This window comes from Nyctibius grandis, chromosome 6 (genome assembly GCF_013368605.1).
Source record: "Nyctibius grandis isolate bNycGra1 chromosome 6, bNycGra1.pri, whole genome shotgun sequence".
Taxonomy (NCBI): Eukaryota; Metazoa; Chordata; class Aves; order Nyctibiiformes; family Nyctibiidae; genus Nyctibius; species Nyctibius grandis.
The window spans coordinates 4253567-4276532 of NC_090663.1; the positions used below are offsets into that span (position 1 = coordinate 4253567).

The 22966-nt window shown below is 36.0% G+C and overlaps 1 protein-coding gene across 1 annotated transcript in view; it reads left to right on the forward strand.

Moving 5' to 3' along the window:
- Positions 1-22966, forward strand: part of CTNNA2 (catenin alpha 2) — a 410549-nt gene that overhangs the window by 43775 nt on the left and 343808 nt on the right. Inside the window, exon 5 of the mRNA XM_068402626.1 lies at positions 984-1187. Within this exon, the coding sequence (XP_068258727.1) occupies positions 984-1187 (204 nt within the window). The remainder of the gene's footprint in view (positions 1-983; positions 1188-22966) is intronic.

Below are 22966 nucleotides of genomic sequence, written 5' to 3' on the forward strand. Positions count from 1 at the left end.
TATGGTCAGTTAAAAAAAAACACCCTGACGGTTAACATTATCATTTTATGGTCACTTAAAAAAACACAACCAGGTTTGAGTAAGGAAACACCGAAAATAATCGGAAACATGCAGCTAATTATTTTTATAACTTTTTCTAATGACATGATTTGCTAATCAATAAGCTATTTGTCAAATTAAAGACATTTTTAAACTGTTTTCCTGTAGTGCTCTCTTTTTAGTTAAGTAATTCAGCACTTTTTCCTGATTTAAAAACAAACAGAAAAAAGCTTGCAAAAGCCTTTAGAAAAAGGCGTTTAAAAGATGCACTGCAGGATGAGAATCAGAAATATTTCACATTTTTGTCTGTGATTACCTAATAATGGTTTTCTATGATTGTCCAATGACAATTTCCTCATTTTTTTCATTTAATACTGGGATAATCTAGTAGCATTTCAGCAGTGCAGTCTACTAATAAAAATAATTGAAATGAAGGAATTAATTAACAGAGAATATTCCACTTTCTTTTCAGTCATAAATAACTTGCACCTTTCATATGAATTTCCTGAGTATCCAAGAAATTTTCAGAAGATTCAGGAAAGAGTAATATCAATTTACTTCAAGATTAAATATATACATATAATACGTAGAGGTAGAGACACGCACACATATTGCATGCATGCTACAGTAGTTTATGTTGATTTGTTTTATACTATGTGCTTCCAAATACATATTTGAACCAGTTGTATTGCTATCAACAATAGTTTTTTCTAACTATAGCTTGTGAATTATTTGTATATATAATTATTCTTAATTTTATTTATATATTGAGATTTCAGAGCTACCAGATATTTCTGTAAAATTGATTTGTCAGGAATTTGGTAGATAATTTATTTATATGAAAGACTAAACACCCTGTGAAGCTGCTGAAATAAGAGACACTTAAAAAAATACCAAAGACCCATGTGTGCTCATAATTTTCACACTCTTTTTTTGTCTTTTAGAACAAAATTATTTTAGACCCAATGACTTTCAGTGAGGCCCGCTTCAGACCGTCTCTTGAAGAAAGGCTGGAGAGTATCATCAGTGGAGCAGCGCTGATGGCAGACTCTTCGTGCACGCGCGACGACCGCCGGGAACGAATCGTGGCCGAGTGCAATGCCGTGCGGCAGGCCCTGCAGGATCTGCTCAGCGAGTACATGAACAACGTAAGTTATATACTCTTATTGCTGACTTCTTTTTCAGTCGGTGATTAAATCTTTCAGGCTAATATTGTGACTTTAATTATTAACAAAAACAAAAATGCGTCTTTATACCAGGAGTAAAGGTAATGCTCTTTGAATTATTTAACTTTTTAGTGGTAATACTATTTGAATGATTTAACTTTTTAATATATTGCAAATGTTTGACGGAAGTTTGGCACAAACAGAAGTTCACAGGAATGGTTTTTTGCGAAGGAACTCCGTGCTCCCCGTAGCTTTAGCGTTAAAGTTTCTTCTTGTGTAGTGAACAGCCAACAAGTATTCCTTTTGAGGGAAAATACTTTTTTAATGAAATCTAATCACAAACATAAGTGGGAAATGGCCTTAGAATTATTTTCTTAATGAAAGTAAGTACAGTTAATTTTCAACGTGATTTCCACTGTGTGATGGTGGTCATTGTGTGTGTTTAGTAGGACATTAGCTGCAGATACTCATGTGAGGTTGTCTCTGTTGTGTGGGTTAAATAACTGAAGGTCTTTGCTTGCTGTTGGAGCTATAAAATATTAAATTGCCATGCAAGTAGTGAGTTTAGCACTAGCACTGTTCACACAAAGAAACAGCTATCTGTGTGGGCTTTCAAGAGGTGTTAAGTTTTTCAAGATGGTGTTAACCTCTAGTGCATAACCTTTGTTCTGAGTAACTTATCCCAGAAAATTCTCTCCACCTCACATTGTGTATTAAAACTCATGAGTACTATCGCTGTGTCCTTTGGAGGATGTGTGAAAAAGTCCAACAACCTTTTTAAAAATGGAAATGTTTGCAAACAGGTATCAAACTGAGCATCCTATACTTTGCTCTTTCTTATCTGTCATTACTACCAGAGTATCAGGTGGCATCTTTTGATCCTATTTTGCTGGAATCATCAAAATAACATTGAAGAGACTGTTCAAGGATGAACCTTTAACATTGTTATTTTCATTGGTACTGTTATGGTTAGTTGGTGGAGTGATACAATGCAGTATCAATAGCGCAAACTTCAGTCCTTTAGTCATTTTATTGTACAGCTCAAAATTAACTATGTTTTTAAAGGTATTATTCTATATAATTGAGTCACCTCAAGGAATAACTGTTTCTGATGCAGAATATAAAAGCATGTATTATTTGCTTTTTGGTTTTTATAAAGTGATAGTTGAACCTATGTGCTTGTACTGTGAATGAAAGCAAAGTCTATGCTGTTGTGTTGTGGGTTAGAAATTATAAAGAGAGCATTAAATAACAGGTGCTGAGACTGTGGTGGAAGAGGACTTGCTGAATTGCTTGCTACAGAATTTTGCTTTGTAGCACTGTTACTGTTAGGTGTAATCTTTAAAGGTCTTTCAAAAAAAACTTTGAGACCTGATAGATTGTGGCTTTTTATTTTATTGTGGTGCATCTTTTTAAGTACACAGGTTTTTGGTAAGGATGCAATTTGCCCTTGAACCAGAAACATTCTTATTTTATTTCTGACCACATTTACAGAGGAAGGAGAGTTTTAGATGACTGTAGGCATTTATGACCACACTGAAGGTGCCTAATATAGTTTCATAGTTTTTACTTAAACACGTAATGGTGTGAGCATCTGTTTTTATGGTTAGCGCAGTGTGTTTTTAGAATTTGTCTTCCTCTTTTTTCCTTTTTTTTTCTGTTCTAATTAGTCTGAGCTGCACAATTCCTATTTTTTTTATTTTCCTGCTTTATATTGGAATGTAATCAATTTAAGCTATTTTTTACAGCTATTGAGTAAACATTGTAAGAACTGAATGTATACTTAAGTTACATAAAGGGAAGTACTTCTAATTTAAATGTGTCTGGGATGGTAAAATTTGAGAATGATATTGCATTAAATGTTGTCTTCCAAGCTGATCTTAGCAGATACAAGGGATGGCATTCAGTTTATAGATTAAGACACCCAAATTTAGGTTTCTGTATGTAAGTACAGAGAGGTAAGCTAGGGGTCTCGATTCAGTTGTTCAAAGATAGATGCCTAGTACCATTTTAAACTATCAGTTTAAATAGTCTGGTGCCCATTTGAACAGAGGCTCCTCAGTCTGCCACTCAGAAGCATTTGGATCTACTGTGGGTCTTGTGTTGTATCTGCCATCCCCACTTCCATGCCATGTATGCTCTAGGGAAAAAAAAATAGCCAGCCTCCTACCTTTATCAAATCATTTGAGTCTCAGTTGCTTAAGCTGCTGTTATAACTGAAGGAGAGCAGATCGATACTGGAGATCAGATCAATAATGCCAAGGGACCCTGAAGAGCTATTCAGATGTATTATAACCTGATATGGAATAAGCTAAATAACTCTAGACTCCTCTGATTCTATTGACTAAATCCCCATTAACTAGAATGGAAGATTAAATACCTAGCTTGTAGGCAGCTCCTGTTTAGACATCTGTCTAGAGACTGAATTTCACCCATTTGTCTACCCTGGCAGAATTTGCTTTAGTATTTAAACCTGGAGATGGATTTTTTGGGGGTTCACAATAATACTAAGCTTGTTCGTTATGACAAAAGATTTCACTTGGAAAGTTTTTTAAAAGCTGGGATGAGTTTCAAAAGGGTAAAACTGAAAGGCATTCACCAAACAGGGCATGGTTATAACTCTGATCAAGAGGTGGCTAGATTGGACATCTTTATTATCTTCTGCCCATGTTGCCTTAAACCACTGCCATCCTGCTCTTATTTTAAAGCTTGTGAAATTAATCAGACATTAATGTTTTCAGTTTTTTGCTGTTTCATGATATCTGGAAAATGATGGGGGTTTTTTTGGCTGATGATTATTGATCAAAGGTGCATACTGCTTTTGATGCTGGCCATGAGATACAAAGAACATAGAACAAATATTTTGTGGTCATATTTGAAGGATACAGACAATTAAGTGCAGGGTATTGGCAACGTGCTATACAGCCAGTGTTCAATCCTTCTCCAGCTTAAAATTGTTTCTTTCAGGTTATCTGCTTCTGTGATTTGGGTTTAGAGGATGTTTCCTTTTGTATACAGGAACATTTCTGTTTTTTTGATTAAGTAGATTCCATATTCCCTTTTTACCTGTTGCATATTTACACTGCAAAGTCCCATATAAATTGATTGTGGTTTATATTCTGTCTTAGATTAAATTTTCTTTCTAGCATTTCAAATAATGAATGCTGAAGGTAATACAAGGAGAAAAAAAAGGGTTATCCCAGGTTTTGTGTGCAAGAAAAGGAAATAGCTTCCAACTGAACACTGTAGGAACTTCTGCCTTTTAAGTAGTACAAGACATAAGAAAACCTCCTCCACCTGCAGAACACCTCCCTGTGCCCACCTCTTCCTTAGAAAGTTTCCTGTAGAGGTGTGTGTCTTGTCTTTGCTCCTGCGAGGCTTTTTAAGTACATCCATCATATCTCCAGGTATATTCCCTGCACCTGTGATCTGTTTTGTCACTAGTTGCTTTACCAGACTTCAGTGGATCAATGTGCTCTACTACATAGGAAGGGAAAATTTAACACATAACAATTTTGTTTTCCCCATTCATCTACCCAGTTTTTACGGATCCGTCACAGACTAACAAGTAGGTAATGATGTTCTTACACTTAGTTATATGCCAGGGGTAAAATCTCTGTGTATTATCCAGAGTTGTAAGTTAAAGCTGTTTTGCAATTCAGAAAATTAGATGACAGATGCCACAGATAACCTTATCATTTAGTGAGGAGGTGACAAGGTTGGTGAAACAAAACTTCAAGGTGTGAAGGAACAGGGTTATGAGTTTTAAAAAAATGCACTTTAAAAATGTTGGCAACCAAAGAAAAATATGAAAAGAAATTCTGTAAAGAGGAGGATAGGGCAGATTTCAACGTAGATGAGTAAAAGTAACTCCGGTTTTCCGGTTGTATTATTTTCTGTTATAAAGGTTTTAGCAAAAGTGACAAAAATGGATTTAGAGGACTGTGAAAAGACATGGTTGGAGAAGTATGATTTGGTATCTCCTTCGTTCTCCTCAGATAAATATTGGTTTGTTCCATTTCCTACGTGTCAAATAAGATTGATTTTTTTTTTCTCTTTTTTCCCCCCCAAGCTGTTTCCACAAATATTCAGATGTTCTGGTCCCAATTCAGAGGTTATTTAAGCAATTATTGTTGTGGGAGTTTTTTGAATTATCATTGCTGCAGAAAAATTAGTCTCTAGGATCTTTACCAGTTCTATGAATAATTATGCATTTGTATTGTATATTGCATTGACTGGAGTCTCACAGTGCATAAGCCCTCTGCAAGAACTTCTATGGAGATGAGATATAAACTGCTTCATTATTATTTGTATATCTGGTAATATGTATTAGTTTAATTTGTCTTATTGGTAACTCTGTCAAAATATTTTCCCAGCATGGTATCTATTATTTCTATACTGAACTCAGCTGAACTTTAAAATCTTTTATTTCTGGGAAGCGGAGGCAGGAGGAATCTCAGTCTGCTGGGTCATATGACTTTTTTTTTTTTCCCCATCTCTCACAGAAAATTGATAGGGTTTTTTTCAGATTCTTATGTGTGTGTGACAAACTCCATTTATTTAAAAATAAAATTGCACTTCTAGACTTATATCCTACAGAGAACTAAATACAGCTCCACAGAAGCTCTTAATGCAATTGTTTTACATTTGTCTAAATGAAAAAAATATTTAATGGATGGTTAGTTCTGATTGTGCTCTGGTTTCCTACTGGTTTACTCTCCTGGATCCTTCATGATTTGTATTGCAGGCTGTCGGGGAGCAAAAATCCTAGAAACCTGGGAGTTCCAGCTCTTAAACTGCTGGATTAGAAGTACACTGCCAAACTCATATAACCCAACGCTGGGCACCCTGTCTAGCAAGCATCAGGGTGCTGCTGTGTTGATGTCTGATTAAGATAAGAAAGAAATAATATTATTTCTTTAGAAAAATATGCTTTAACAAGGATGCTTTGCATTCCTTCTGACATAATCGATTTCAGTGCCAAGTAGAGACAGACTGAATTTTGGGTTGCTGGGGTGTATCAAAGAGAAATTTGGAAAGCAGTTGACAAGTGAGTAAGCCATGACTGCTCAAGACCTTCATAATCACTTGAATACTGGCTTGGCATTAATTCAAGTTTGCATTTGAAAAGATGCTTCCTATCTGGTTCAAATACAAGGTTATCTTCTTGAAACTTCGGGCTCATTTTCTTCTCGGAAGGGGTTATTAGACATTGGAATGGGCTGCCCAGGGAGGTGGTGGAGTCACCATCTCTGGAGGTGTTTAAGAAAAGACTGGACATGGCACTTAGTGCCATGGTCTAGTTGCCATGGTGGTGTCAGGGCAATGGTTGGACTCGATGATCCCAGATGTCTCTTCCAACCTGACTGATTCTGTGATTCTGTGATTATTAAGCCAACCTTCATTCTCGTGCCTTCCTTTTCCTCTCACCCAGTCACAGAGTCCTCCTGCTCCCAGCCACTGCCAACATTTCAGAAGAGCTTGGGGTTTGTTCTTATTAGAATTGGGTTTTGGGACAGGAAATATTTCTGTGTATCCAAGTGGAGTCAACAGTTCTTTAAGAAGTCCTTGTATTACTAATGATTATTTAACATATAGATGTGAGGACTAGAGCACTGCAGGCTAGGCTTGTTTTTTGTTGATATTTTACTGATACTACCATAGGAATAACGTTGCTTGATGCTTACTCTAATCTTGTTCTCTGAAGTTACTACCCATTCCTAATGTCTGTTCACTATAACTGAGGTGCTATAGGCTCTTAATTCCTGTTTCCTACAGCGAAGAAAATGTCATATCTTGAAAATGCAAAATATAAGAAGAATAAATGAGAAAACACAAGTCTACAGGCAGTTTTTCTTCACAAATATATTGGTGAAGAATTTGAATTGCTCAGAGTAAAATTATAGTGCTGCAGTACATGAAAATGTAACGTCCTTAACGGACAGCTGAAGTTATTGTGCTTGATTGGAGAACGAAAAACATGATAGCAAATGAAAATCTATAAACTCTCAAGATACTGTCAGCTTCCATATTAAACAGCTCCATCCGAAATCATATCGAAGAGAAAAGTAATAATTCTTGAGTACGGTTCAGTTCTGGTGATGACTTGCATAAGGTTAATCTGGCTGACAGTGAGCAGTAAATTACAGTTGTGAGACAGAGAAATGTCCGTAGCTGTCCTGAGATGAGTAATCAGGTATGAGTGACAAGAGATTGACTGCTGGGTCATCAGGATTGACTGATTCAGGCATGACTGGCTCAGCAGGACAATTTTTCCATCGGTACCGTTGTTGAGTTCCTAGATTTCTGAATAATTGTTAGAGGACAATGGCTTGTTTAAAGCTTCCTACTCTATTTCAAGCTGGAGATAAGTTATTTTACTATTCACTTTGCTCTTTTAGAGGCTGTATGAGCAATTTTGTCTTTTCTAACTTGGAAGAAACAAGTAGAAACACAGTAGTTATTACTGAGGAATAGGGTGTGTTCCCAAGTGGGCAAGTGTTTTATGATGTGTCACAGCATTGCTTCTCAGTCAGTTTAGGTTTCTTTGCATTTATGCATCCCTCCTGAGTGCCTCAACTTCTCATGACTGTACATAAATCACTGTCTAAGTATGCTGCCTACAATGTCACTTCAGCCACCTTTTAAGGAACCTTCTGACTCTTTTTTGGTGACAACATCAGGCCCTAGTAGGGGATGCCCAGTATTTTTCAATAGTTTTACAGAAATGCTGCACTGCTTACAATTGCACAAGTGAGTTTTGATTTATTTGTTAATTCCTGTATTTCCTGGTTTTGCAGGTCCCTGTACAGTGTTTATTTTGTTTTTCCTAGCAGATCCAGAGAACCATGCTGATGTTTTCCATCAGAAACAAATAGAAAAGCTCTGTGAGAAAGTGGGACTTTATGGCTTGGAAATGACAAATATGCTAACAATTTGTCTTGACTTCAGGTTCTGGTGGTTGCAAATTTACACAGCCCTGTGGTGTTTCATCTGTTTGGACAAGTAGATTTTTTTTAAAATTTACTGTTTTAATATTTGTGGGAGGAAATGCTGTTTCTGAACCACAGTGCTGATAGCTTTTCCTTGGTGGTGTCCACTGGAGAACACTTTATAGGTGCTTCCTTTTTACCCTTTGTCTTTAAAGGCAGACTAGTGATATGTCATGAGAAAAGTTTTCTATGTCTTGTTAAGACGCAAGTAAATTGCATTAAGTTTTTGGAATCTAAGGCCGAATTACTATATTAGGTAGAGTGATGTTTCTGACAAGATATTTCCCTCCAAATTAGCGTGGAAATTTTCTAGACTGCCAGTAAATCCAACCAAGTGCCTGCATGTGAGGGCTTATTTTCTCACTTTGTTTTATATCTCTATAAAATTATATAAATTATATTTGCTCCTTTCTTTGCTGTTTATCTTAGTGGGAAGGAATAGCTAATGGTTAAGTTACTTCCAGGCCTGTGAAGTTATTTACCCTTTATCACTGATTTTGTATGTTCATATAATGCTTAGTCTTTCTGGACCGCTGTTACTCCAACATTAAGATTGGGGTCATGTCAGTCTTAATTCATTAAAGTTTAAGTGCCTTGAAGTTTCCACATAAAAAAAAAAATATCTGTAGTAATATTGCAATATTCGTATAATTGTAGTGTTTGACCGTTGGAGGGTGTGCAGAACGTCTGTCTCTTCGAAGACGTAGGATTTCTCTCAATTTAATTTCTTCCTCTTTAAAGACTACTTGAATCTACTAAGCACAGTACTGAATTTTTGCTATAGCTGGGCAAATAATGAATTTCTTTGGTTTGCCTGTTGAACTGAGAACTGGGAGAAGAATAACATGGGACAGAATGAAGTGGGCACAACAGACATGGGGAATATTACGTGGGATTTCATTTCAATGGTTTTCTGTGTTTTTTTTCTGACCAACAACCCAAACTACTTTCGTAAAAAGGAGATATTAATTTCCTACATGCAAGAGTTTGGAATAAATAATTTATTAAGTGTACCCCAGGTTCCTCAATACTTTGCCTCCAGAAAACTTGCCTTTTTTGACAAATGTATTTATTATTTCTCTTTGTTCTACCTCATATACCTATGTCTGCATAGAACTGTCTGGCTATACTTCCGGTACCTTATCAGTGTACGTGCTCATTTTAAACTCAGTGTATTCAGATAATTTTTTTAAAAAATTGCATTTTCTTCCAGTGATTTTTATATTTTAGCACATTTTATTTTGCATTAATTAGTTTTGTTTTTTCTAAAGTGTGTTATTACAGAAGTAATGACTTCTGCATCAATGCTTTTAATATGCTGAAAGCATTGCCTTAATGTTTGCAAGACTCAGGCTATCTGAAAATAATGTTGTTAAAGCTCTTTTTTCACCTGTAGAAAAGTCCTTTATCAATCTTGTGTATATAGTGTGTTTCATAACTTCTGTAATTTTTCTTTGTACTGAAGTTAGCATTTATGGGTCATTAATTTGTTGTTTTTCCATGTCTGCAAGTCAATATCGGTATGAGAGAAGTGTTTCATGCATTTTATACTCTACCAACAGCAATATGATTATTAGCTCTGTGTATACCTGCTTTTGGTGTATGGATATTACTTTCAACATTTGCACAGTCCAGATTAACATTGTTGTGCATTGTATTCTTTTGGATGCAAAGAAAAATATTACCAATGTTTATAGAGTTATTGGGAATGCGTCAAAATAAAATAAGCACGGACCTACTGAAATTAGTGAGCTTTAAGAAACCCATGTCAAAAATCTGTGTCTCCTAGAGGCTATATAAGGTTTTCTGTTCACTTAAGGTTGGGGATTTTTTTTTTTTGTATGCATAATGTGTCCAAATTCTGGTAATCATGTGGAAAACCTAAAGGCAGCAATGGAAATATAAAGAGTAATTTAGCTATTCACACTTATTTCTCTGAGATATAATTATTCTGCAGGTGAGCAGAGGAGGGAGTAGCTGTAAACAGGCTTGGGCTCCATAAGGGATCAAGTGCCTTCGTCAGCGATGTATTGTTAAGGGCACGTTTGCCCTTGTTTAGGAAATAAGTCTATATAAATTATTTCCTTTCAAGCATTGTCAAAATCTGACGTAGCCAACTGTACTGACATCACAATATACATCAAACCAGCTCTGAGCACTTTTTGGTAGTCTTTCTTCATTCTTGTTGTGATCCGAGGGCTGGAGCGCCACTCCTATGAGGAAAGGCTGAGAATTGGGGTTGTTCAGCCTGGAGAGGAGAAGGCTCCAGGGAGACCTTATTGTGGCCTTTCAGTACTTAAAGGGGGCTTATAAGAAAGATGGTAACAGACTATTTAGCAGGGCCTATTGCACTGCAACAAGGGGTAATGGTTTTAAACTAAAAGAGAGTATATTTAGACTAGGTATAAGGAAGAAATTTTTTACAATGAGGGTGGTGAAACACGGGCACAGGTTGCCCAGAGAGATGGCAGATGCCCCATCGCTGGAAACATTCAAGGCCAGGTTGGACGGGGCTCTGAGCAACCTGATCTAGTTGTAGGTGTCCCTGCGCACTGCAGGGGGTTGGACTAGATGACCTCTGAAGGTCCCTTCCAACCCAAACCATTCTATGATTCATTAAAAGCTGGTAGGAAGTCACGTCAAAATAGGGGAAGGATAGAGGATGTGAAGTGAAATTCGTCCTGTTTAGTACATTAGATCATAATTTTTATAGTCAAGGATACACTTTCCTACCGGCAAAGGTCAAAACTGTTTGTAGTGGTAATGTCATTACAGTATTCACACTGCCATTAGCAATCAAAACTACAAAATTACATTAGTGTGTGTAAACCTCCGGTTTATGTATCCTGCATTGGTTTGCATTATTCATTTTTTGTTTACACAAGGAGTGTTTCTACAAATGAGAACAAGGCGCTGTAAGTTAATTCTGGAAAAATTCAATGTAATTTAGAGAATTGTCAGCCGCAATGCTGGTGTTGGATGTCCAGCAGAGGGCACGCTTGCACACCAGAAAGGTTTCGTGTATCACTAATGATCTGCATGCAGATGTGGTACAGCTGTAATCAAAGAAAATGTGATAATATAGAAAAAGAAGAGGTTCCCTTACTAGTAGTTATGGGATCTTTACAAAAAAATAGATTCAAAAGGTTATTTGCGAGGAAAAAAAGATATATATATATATCTATATATCTATATATAGATATATAGATATGTAAATCAAATAAATACTAAGTGCGTGGTAGAAATCAGGTGTGAATTTCTGCTTGCATTTTTGAACGACATTGGTGTTTTGGTTTCAATAAGGAACTTGTCAGGCAAAGGGGAAAAGCCTCTCTTGCCCTTTTAAAATTATTTCCTATGCACATGTATGATACAGAGCTCAAGGACATACGCATTGGAATACAAGCTAATTTACAAGTTGTTTTCTGCAACACTCAGATGTATGATAATGTGCAACGTGATATATCGATGTTCAGTGGGATTTGATGTTTGACCTTGGAAATTATCTTGCGACTTCCAAAATACAGTAGAACTGCAAGGACAACATGTCTTGTGACACGGTATCTTGTCACTTTTTCCAGAATTGTCTATTAGCCAGACACTGGGAGCACATGTAATTTATTTTTATATTTTTACTTCAGAAATGCAAGGCAGAAAAAGCATCTCTACTGTAATCAATTCCCTGAAATTTCCTTAGTGAAATAGTAGGAGGGAAAGAGGATTGATTCATTTCCTTTAAGATGACGCAACTGGAGGAATAAGTATTGTCCTTTTGGTTTTGATTCTTTTCAGAATTTTAAATATTGATCCAGTTTTCGTAACACTTAATAGCATTTGGAAACTTGGTCAGAACCTTTCCTTTTAACAGATTCTGCAACTGTTTTAAAATATTTTAGCATGCATTTGGCTTCAACAGAATGAAATGAAACATTTTGTGAAATTAATTTATCTGTAATAAAGCTTTAAGCTTTTCTGCTTTGTGAAGTAAGCTACGATTAAGTTTAGGGGAACACATTGACCACACATTTCAACAATACATATGTTATGTAGGTTTTTTTGTATGTTTGTCAGATTACTTAACTGCTACCTTGACCAATTCTTTCATTTGTTAAGCACTTATTTAAAAAGAAAAAATCAAAACAGTAATAGGAGAGTGACAACCCAGACGGATGCATTATAATTGTAATTATGCATTAACATTGCAATGAAATTTATCCATTTCAATGTAAAATCTGAGATCCTCAGAATAAAATTCTGTAGCTTTAAGTGGACAATGACTGAGCTTTTTCTGATGTGATTTAAAATACCTTGGGGCATGATGTGTAGTAATGTAGTTACTATAAGGCTGTCTAATGCATTGCCAGACAGTATTTGAATCCTGAGATCAGATAAATTAGATTTTAATTGGTTTTTAAGCGTAAGCTGAATAAGTAGATAAGGTAGAATTAACCAGAGACGTATTAACGTAATGAAACCTCCAGTTCTCTTAAAGCTATTGTATTAAACACCATACAATCTGTAGTTGAAAAGAGACGTCATGGTAGAGTAGCGATTGACAGTGATGGGTAAGACAAATGGTGGTGTCTAACGTAATCACATATACACATAAGAACATAACCTCATTATCTGGAGCACCAAAAACCCAAGAAACTGGAGAAAATTGCATTAGTTGTATTTTATTATAGCATTTTTGAAGGGAAAGAAAACAAATAAACAAAAAGTCCAAAACTGAGTTTTCCCAAGCTGGTGGGACCATTCACCCAGGGAATTTACTGGGGCTATTGAATGGTGCTTTTTTTTCTTTCTTATGGAGCAGAACAGAAGCTGCTGCAATGTGAAACAGCCAAAACACTTGCTTGTGTATTTTCTTTCTCTATAAACTACCTTATGATGGTTTTGCTCAGTGGAATTTTTATTGGATGCGTGACATTTTTTTCTGGTAACTTCCTTTTGTCTTTAATATAGACACTTTCAGGTAATGAAAATTTTTAAAAACTTAGAAAATTCAAGCACTTGAACTCATTTGTTATTCCATTATTTTATCTCTAAACACATTTTTTATCATTTAAAATGGAACAATATGTTTAATGACTAAAGGCCTTGTAATGCTCACTTTAATGTGGATAATTTATTACATAAATAAAAGAGGGGTCTATGTCATGCACAGGACTGCATAATTGCAGTAAGTATCCAGAAGGAGTAAGTCTTAATTTTCTTTTGTTTTCTTACATGTATAAGGAAAAAAGAAAGAAAGAAAGAGAGACAAAAGAGCAAGAAAATGAGAGGAGGAATTTGTTGTTGTTGTTGCCAGTCATAAATACCTTAGTTCATTACAAAATGATCTCTTATTGTTCTGACTGGGCAGGTGAGCACAAACCCTTGAGCCCTATGCAGTACTTTTGATTTCTGCATATAGGATGAGGACCATAGAGTCAAATCCCATGAATGTCAGTGAAGAGTCATTCAATGATACACAAATGAGTAAGGGATTCAGTCAGGGATATAAAATGCCTGACTTCCAGCATATAGATATCCCCAGGAAAGGCAATAACTCTCAAGATTTAAAACTTAATTATATACATTGCTAGGTTTGGGTCTTGGGTTTTATGGGACCTGGTTTGTCCTGATGTGTTCTGCATGGATAACAATCACATGATTAATCCAAATGTTCAATTGTAAGCATTTTGTCAATGTGAATTTAAATTAAAGTTTTGAAATCAGATGTTTAAAAAACAAAGCTTAAAGAAGTTAATATTTTGCAATTTTGTATCCTGGTTTAGCTACTGAAATACATTTTGAAGCAGAAATAGAGGCTTTTTTTTTTTTTTTTTTTTTTTTTTTGTCAGGAGCTATCAAGAAACTTAGTTTAAATAAATCTGCCCACACCTTTGAACATAAATTTTATTTCGCTCTTTAAGCAATTTTTTTCTCTCCTTTCAATGTAGATAAATAAATACATGAATTAATAAATAAATGGTATGCCTGATTGCGAGTGTGTAAGGCTAGTGTTACAAAGCAGATCTAAATCTAACCATTTGTATGTACCAAACAATAAAACTTGAAGGCTCATTAGCTTGGAATGACCCAACTGTGTTTTATGAATAGGGGTCATTTCTTTACTAATGAGCCGCTAAGCCAGATGGCTAACCCCACAGTGGTCTAACTGCATTAGTGTGATTTAGATTTTTAGGCAAATTGCTTTCCTTCCTTTTTTTTAAAAAAAATTTTTACAAACAGGAGCTAGAGGACAGCTTTTTGTAGAGTTGTGGAAAAAAAAAAAATATTTTGCCTGAAAAGGTAAATGGCTAGAGTGACTCTGTACTTCTTAGGGGGGTTTATATCAATTTCTACTATTTTTGCTTGTTTGTAGTGATCAGGGTCTGTTAGGTACTATGCTCCCTGGAAACTGTTTTGACTGTCTTTATCTAGATTGGATTTTGTTTTGATAGATAATTAATCAAACCCATTCTTATTGCCTTATATCTGAGTGCATATGAAAATACTTATGTGTAAAATTCAAAAGAGGAATGATTCTGCACAGGTGACAGTGCAAGAATAATATTTGCTTTTTAATATGCTTTTTCTTATAGAATTTTCACTTTTCTTTATGAATTTAAGATGTTTCAGGTGATTAGGCTGAGGAATGGTTGCTCATTTGGGCCTGGGTTCGTATCGCTCAAGATACCTTTTTCAGGCATGTAAATGAGGAACCAGGTCATGGTGGATTCCCCCAAGTCAGTTGAAAGAGATTGATACCTTCAAAGCACGCTGTATTTTAAGTGGCCATAGAACATTTTCTGGGGGTGCTTTTCTTTCACCATTGACAAAATCATACACAAGGCAAGTTCAGAAATGACGTAAAAATCTCTGTAGAGAACGGGCCTAAAGAGAAGAGTACTTAAAGGAGGGCACTTTATGAAGGACAACATCAGCAAGATGGTTTTGAAAGTGTATTGCAAACATATTGTGCAGTGATAGGACAAGGGGTAACAGTTTTAAATGGAAAGAGGGTAGATTTAGATTAGATATTAGGAAGAAATTCTTTGCTGTGAGGGTGGTGAGACCCTGGCCCAGGTTGCCCAGAGAAGCTGTGGCTGCCCCGTCCCTGGCAGTGTTCAAGGCCAGGTTGGATGGGGCTTGGAGCAACCTGGTCTAGTGGAAGGTGTCCCTGCCATGGCAGGGGGGTTGGAACTAGATGATCTTTAAGGTTGCTTCCAACCCAAACCATTCTATGATTCTGTGAGATGAACACCCATGGTCCTTTCAGCTGTCCCATATTTGAATGAAATTTTGATGTAGCGAATTGTTAGTGTCTGTTACTGTGAATAACTTCATATGATGATTTGCTCATGTCTTATGAGAGCTTGTTGTGATGATGTTAGACAATCGTATATAGGTTCTTAGCACTGAAAATTGGTCTAATCTTCAAAGAAGGTGGCTACATTTGGGGAAATAAGAACATAAAATAGCTCAGAATAAAGCTTTATTTGGCCTAGTATCTTATCTTTGATAATGGTCATGGGGGATGACTAAAGAAGAGTATAAGAACCTGACAAACATACTGTGAATGTAATCCTTCTTTGCAAAATTTATTATCTTAGCCTTCGGCAATTTATGGTTCAGGGAGTTCCTGAACCAAAGGTGATATTTATTGTTTAAAACCGAATAATCTAGGATCCTTACTTACACAGCCTGTAGAGCATTAAGATTTTAAGGCATTTATACAGGTCTCTAGAATAGCTATTTTGCATCACTTTGACCCTTTTTTTTAACCCTATTTTTCCCCTCTGGAGTTTTGCAAGATATTTAGTCCAAGATGCATTACAAAGGGGAGAAATTGAGTCAGTAAGTGAATGAGAGATGTGAAAACTGTTACGCTTTGGTAGTTTTATTTGTAGATATTTTAAAAGATTTTTGGTCCACGTTTTGCAGACACGATCAACTTTAACCTGCAATTGTTTCCATTTCAATTTCTAAACAAAACTGAACACGCTACATCATGTCTTTTAAATGTATCAAGCTTTATACGTTGAGATTTGCTTGCTTAATTTCCGCCTGCTATGGTTTTCCTTTTATACCTGCCTCTCACTAGTGCCAGTAACTTCCAAAGCAGCGTGATTTCCTACGGTGGGAAATCTGCCTAAAATTAGCTGTGAAGATGTGGAGTGGGAGATGGTCAGGAACCCTGCAGTCTTACTGTGTGTTTCCTAAACAAGCTGTGAAGTCCTGAATGAAAAGTACAGTGTCTTCAGGGTAGCTGCATTGTGTGATCAGAATGAAGACATGGCCAACGCACTTTTCTTTGTCAGAAAATATTATGAAATGTTTAGTAAAGCTTTGCTTCAGTAATAGGGCTCTCCTCTAAGCCATCAAAGTCTGAATGAGGGCCAAAAATGCACAAGATAACTTTCTTCAGAGAGGAGGAAAAAAACAGTGTCAAAACATGAGAAAAATAAATGAATTTTAGATGTGAAAGTGCAAGAAAATCTTAACACTGTTGTGATTTGCCAATGCTTATAAATATTCTGTCTTCAAGAAATAGCACACAGGTCATTTTCTGATGGAGATACTAATAACAGTGAAAAAAAAGAGATTTTTTTCTGTTTTATCCTGATCTGAGCTCATGTTTCTATGAGTTCACATTTCACAACGTATTGGGGGGGAGGTGGGTGTGTATCTCACGTTTTTATCTTCTGTCTCTCTTAACCAAAGACAAGTTCAGTCTCTGACTGAATATTAAGTGTTAGAAAGATATATTCAAGTCCATCGTTGCTTTTAAGACTTTTTTGTTAAGATGAAACTTCTACTTTCTAATTGAGCATGTGAATCTGGTCTCCAAATCATACCTTAATTTGTAGTCTGGGAAATGTAAGTGCTATTTTTTTCTCTTTGCTAAGTGTTGCCAGACTAACAGAATGACAATAATATAACTGGTTTTTGTCAAATCATATAATTAAATGACTATGAAAACTAAAGAGCATTCCATTCACTGAAGAGCGGTTACACTTTTACTGCCATGTCAGCAAAATTGTAATAACAAAATGATAGAGCGTCATATGCTGTGTACATTTTTATTTGTTAATAACAAATTTAAAATGATAAATACTTTTCCTTCTGTAAAATTCTTATTTCCTTCTGTAAAATTCTTATTTCCTTCTGTAAAATTCTTATTTCCTTCTGTAAAATTCTTATTTCCTTCTGTAAAATTCTTATTTCCTTCTTGTAAAATTCTTGAGAATTCAGTAGCACTGTAAAGGTAATCTGCAGTTCTTTAAAATTATAGTTTAAATAGACCAAGTCTAAAGGGAGTCTTGCCTATTTGATTTCCAAATTTGCATCACTTAAAATCCAATCAGACCAACTGTTCAGATTTTTATTAGATATGAAATACACGAATGGGTTCAAGACCACGCTATGTATAGCAAATACATACCTTGTTTTACAGCATGGATTATCTAACTTGTTACTTAGCATGTGGTTCTACCTTCAGCCCACAAGACTGCCTACTGACTTCTTGAATTGTTACTATATTAAATCCTTTGATTTTCAGTAACTGGAGTTTTATAGGCCAGCAGATTGCATTTGATTTTATGAATTTGCTGTAACATATTGAGTTTAACGGATTCATGCAGGAATGTAAAACAAAAATAATACAGCAGGCGCTCAGAATTTTAGAACACAAGGGCATTAGGCTTGCAGATGGCCGATATGGATAATGACATTGAATAATTTAGTGTGGAAGGTAATCTGGTTTTGACAGAATACATTAACATTTAGCCAATGCCTACAGGTGTTTGGGTAGCAATCTGCATGGTTTGATCTAAGGGAGACCGGAGTGACTGTGTGAAGTGCAGCATTATAATCTCCCTCGCTATGCTTAAAGGAGAATCTGTTCAAAAAGTGCTAAAATAAATTTAGAAGACCCTCCGTTCTGCAGTCTTTAAAATAATTTCTCACTCTGTGGTGTCATTTTATAGTTTTGACCATGGGAGAAAAAGGAGGAATGTTTATTTAATGATTTGATTATAATTGTGTGTCCATTAGAGGGTGTTCTAAGAAAACAAGGAGGAAGGAAACATAGCAATTAAAATAAGAGGTTTCTCTCCTGTTCCTGTCTATTATGTCAAAACATGGCCTCTACTTTTTCCATCCAAATTCACGATGAGGCACTCTGATCTTTTTGCCATGGTAACATCTTTAAAATATAGTAGACACAATGTTAATCTTGGTAGTTGAGAATTAAAGAGAAACAATCAGACTAATAACCTGCGACTAGTGCTCAGATCAGCTGGCAGGAGCTCTGTGGGTTGCATTTGCTTGGCTGTATTTGCATTCTGGTGACCAGTTGTGTCCTGGTTTTGTAGTTGGCTCTCCCTGACACACACACACACAGAGAGCCACAGATCATATTAGTTTGTTTTATTTCCGCCTGAAGTCAGTTTACCATCACTCTTATTTTTGTTAACTGATATGTCTGGAAGAGAGTAACCAAATCTCCCCAACTCTTCAATGAAATACATTTCTCTAAAATCCATATTAATAAAGGTAACAAATATGTATATTTTAAGGAGCATTCCTGATGACATTGGATAATGAGTATGTAACTTGAATAATGTATATCATCTTTATCAAATTTAAACTTGATATTTTTTCAGGCAAATCCTGAATAATTTTTGCCTTGGCAGGAAAAAAGCTGACAGTTTGAATATTTGGGAAGTTAAGGAGCAAAACAGTTCCACTGTCCATGTACAGTAAATGGTAACCGTTTTGGTGCCCAGCTGCAGTGCTTGAGCCGTGCATCATCTCTTCAAGTCATGAATGTGTCCCTGACTGTACTGTGTGATCAGTAGAGCTGAGCTCATCTGCATTCCCAGCTTTCAGCAGAAGCAGGGCACAGGGAGCTTGCTGAAGGAGACATTAAAGTTTGATTTCAGATGGAGCCTCGCATAGGCTGGATCATTTTCCTGACCATTCAGGCTGATTGTCATTATTGAACCCGAGTAAGCATCTGATGAAAGAAAGGGAAGGGACTTTCAGCAATGCATAGCATAGGGGTTAAATTGAGTTAAACTTACTCTTTTCTGCACCTTTTGTCTTGCCAATTCAAAAAGGCAACAGCTATCAGATTTTCTGAAAGAAACTACCACTAGATTAACAAAATGTGGAGAATTTCTGTTGAACTGTTGAAGTTTTTCAACATCATGGGCAATTGAAAACTAAAGGGTATAAGGGGAAGAAACCTTAATACAGTTAGCACTCACTATTCTTATAAAATAAACCACAAGTATCATGAATGCCAAGAATAGCCTAGCCATCGTATTGATTTTAGAATGTTTTTCCCGACTCTACTATTGCAGCACAGTGACATTTCATTAGACCCATTGGAACTATAATAACTGAAGTGCAACACCAGCTGATGGAAATGAAATTAAATCTATCTTCAGTAATAAAGAAGTGACGTCCACAAAGAATAGAATACAAACCAGTTTTCTAGTTTTATAATGTTCAATTACAATGAGCTATAAATAAAAAGTAGATATTTGTTGTAGCAATACTTCTTGTATATCAGCTAACAATCGGATAACAATTTCTCTTCAATTCTCAACAAGAAGTTCCTAAAATAAATGCATCTCCAACCACAATGTTGTGAAATTTGTATTCTACAAAATATTTAACAAAGTTTCTTAAATATCTTCACATTTGTAGTGACAGACCCTCAAAAGACCCCGACCCTTTGTTGGGAAAATATAAATCTGGCCCTGCTTTCATGCTCATGCAATTACAGTATATCTGGAATTTTCAAGATCTTGAAGTAAACATTTAAGCAACATCAAGAATTACTTTGGATAGGAAATTCATCCTGTTTATTTCAGTCACTGAGTGATGGTAAGTTTGTTTAAAATAAAAAAAATAAAATAAACCCCTGACCTAAAAAGAAATACACAGTCTATATATTTGCAGTCATAGGGTTGAAATGTTACTGCCTGCATAAGTATCAAGATACTGAGAGCAATTTGGCTCTTAAAGCATTCATAATTCCTATGTTATCTTGCATATATTATCTTGACTTTTTCCAGGTTCTATTTTAGTGTTTGGAAGTGTCTTTAATACCCTGTTACTATATGAACAGATAGTAGGATCATGTTTTCAGATTCCCATGCACAAGAGGCCCAATAATGAGAATGGGAGAAGGATAACTTGAAAAGTGGTTTGAAGCTAGAAAGATGGGGCGATATAAAGGAAAATTACAAATACATTTTAATTGGAGAGAAAAATTAATTAACATTAGTGAAGGCTGGAAATTTGGCACAAGAAAATTTTTGTAAATAGCATGAAAGATTTCCATCAGTTGTGGAGCTGGTTAGCAATGAGACTTGTGAAGACTAATGTCATTTATTCATTGTCATGGGGGCATTATTTTTGTAGATAATGAACTAAAAAAAAAGACCACCAATAAACTGACCAACCAACCAAAAAAAACCCACCTGCATTTAGTTTACAAGCCTCCTCTAAACCAAAGAGCATGTGCTCTTGTCAGGGAGAGCTGTTTCCCCACTGTAACTGTCGTGACTGTGGACAATACAAATAATAAAGGGTTGTGAAAGAAGTATGAAAACTTTTAAAGCTCAAACTTAAGCAGCAGCTTGACATTAACATAGATCCTGACATACATATATATATATATATATGTGTGTGTGTGTGTGTGAGTGTTGTGTGTGTTTTATCTGATTCAGAGCCTGAAGAGACAAGGAGTGGGCAGAGACAGAGGTACTAGATGAAGCCTCTGAAAATATTAGGCTTAAGTACCTGTTTTTTTAGTACTTGCACAGGCTTTTATGACAGGTTCTATGGTACAAGACTGAAATGAGCTCCCATATTAATGTGAATTATAGAATGCCCCAACATTGCCAATCTGAAGTAAGTCTCCCAGTAATGGCAACAAGATCTTTGACCTAGAGATATTTCTTGGTTTATTTAATTGTGGATTTTTTTAAATAAAAATTACTGTCTTTGCTTGGATACCTCATCATTCTTCTTTAAACACAGTATTTACCCTTGACTAACAGCCTGATCTTCCAGGTCACCAACATGGGGAGGAGAACCCCTTGGCTTCCTTATTGACCTTTTCTCTGAACACCAGGTGAAATAAGTTTATTATTTGATTCCAGACATCCAAATCATCACTTGAGATGCAAATTTTGCTTTCATTGTTTTGCTGAATATCAAAGGCATTTGCAAAGGTGTTTGTTATGGCTCATCTGATTCATGGTATTGTGCTAAGTGTTGCTACAATTGGATTTTGTGAATCCAAAGAAGGGGGAAACTTGCATCATTTGTGGGCTCGTCATAACAAGCTCGCCTTCACAACAAATATATGGATGGTTATAGTGCCTAATTCTTCAGTTCATGTTCTCAGCATTTTTTTTTTCATAGCTTTCTGTGAACTGCAAACCTTTATTAAGAGCGAGGCAAGACAGTAGATTTTTCATTTTGTAATATGTTATTGCAAAAGAAATTATATCCTGTATGCACGTTGTGCCACGTATAGCACATGATGCAAAAAGGCATATTTGAGTTAACTTAGTAAGTTTTGGGAAAACAAACTACTAAAATTTGTCTTTTATAGTTCATTTAGTTCTCCTTTCTGGAAGAAGGACCTAAACTCAGAGTTGCTAAGTGACATTTTGAAAGAGTTATTAAGAATTCAGAACAATTCTTACCATTTTCATCTCGGTCTTGATGTCTGTATTGCTCTTAGTGGAGTCATTTTCATTCCCCTGTCTCCTTTCCAAATTTCCTGACATCGAACTGACAAGATCTACCTGGAACATAATGTGTGAAGACCTCAGCTGAAAGGGAGCAGAAGGAGCCTGACACTGGGATATGAAATGCAACCTTTGCCTGTCACTATGATATTAAAGTGTGCCTGGTACCTGTGATCACATTTCTCTGAGGGGGATGGTAAAAAGTGTAGTTGAGAGAAGGTATAAACTGATCTGGTTTTGCTTTATAACGATTTTAATTTTTTTAATTTTCCTCATATTTTTCAGTACCTGAAGGGGGCCTACAGGAGAGCTGGAGAGAGACTTTTTACAAGGGCATGTAGTGATAGGACAAGGGGAAATGGTTTTAAACTGAAAGAGGGTAGATTTAGATTAGATATTAGGAAAAAAATTTACTATGAGGGTGGTGAAACACTGGCACAAGTTGCCCCAAGAAGTTGTGGCTGCCCCCTCCCTGGCAGTGTTCAAGGCCAGGCTGGATGGGGCTTTGAGCAACCTGGTCTAGTGGAAGGTGTCCCTGCCCATGGCAGGGGTGTTGGAACTAGATGATCTTTAAGGTCCCTTCCAACCCAAACCATTCTATGATTCTGTATCTGAAATTTTATGTTTTTGGAGGACAAATAAATATTTTCAGTTTTCCTCTAGGTTCTGGAAATAATATTTCTTCCTATCCTGGTATATTTATTGCCTTAAATAAGTAAAGGGGCAGAAGTGGGTCATGGCTATTGCGAAAACCTGATTTCTTTCTGTCCTTTTTAAAACTTAGAGACGTTTTCAATGAGTTCTTTTAAAATACTGTTCTGTTAATAGGGAGCGTTGGGGTGTGAGGGGGTGGAAATCAGTACCTGGTTTTCATCATTATTGTTATTGTACCAGGGTGCCTAAGGGACATGTGCAAGTTTACTTGCCCATAAAGACTGCATGCTTTGTTGGCCTGATAAAAGGAACTTTTGTAGCTAAAAGTGCCTTGGAGTTAACTAATGAA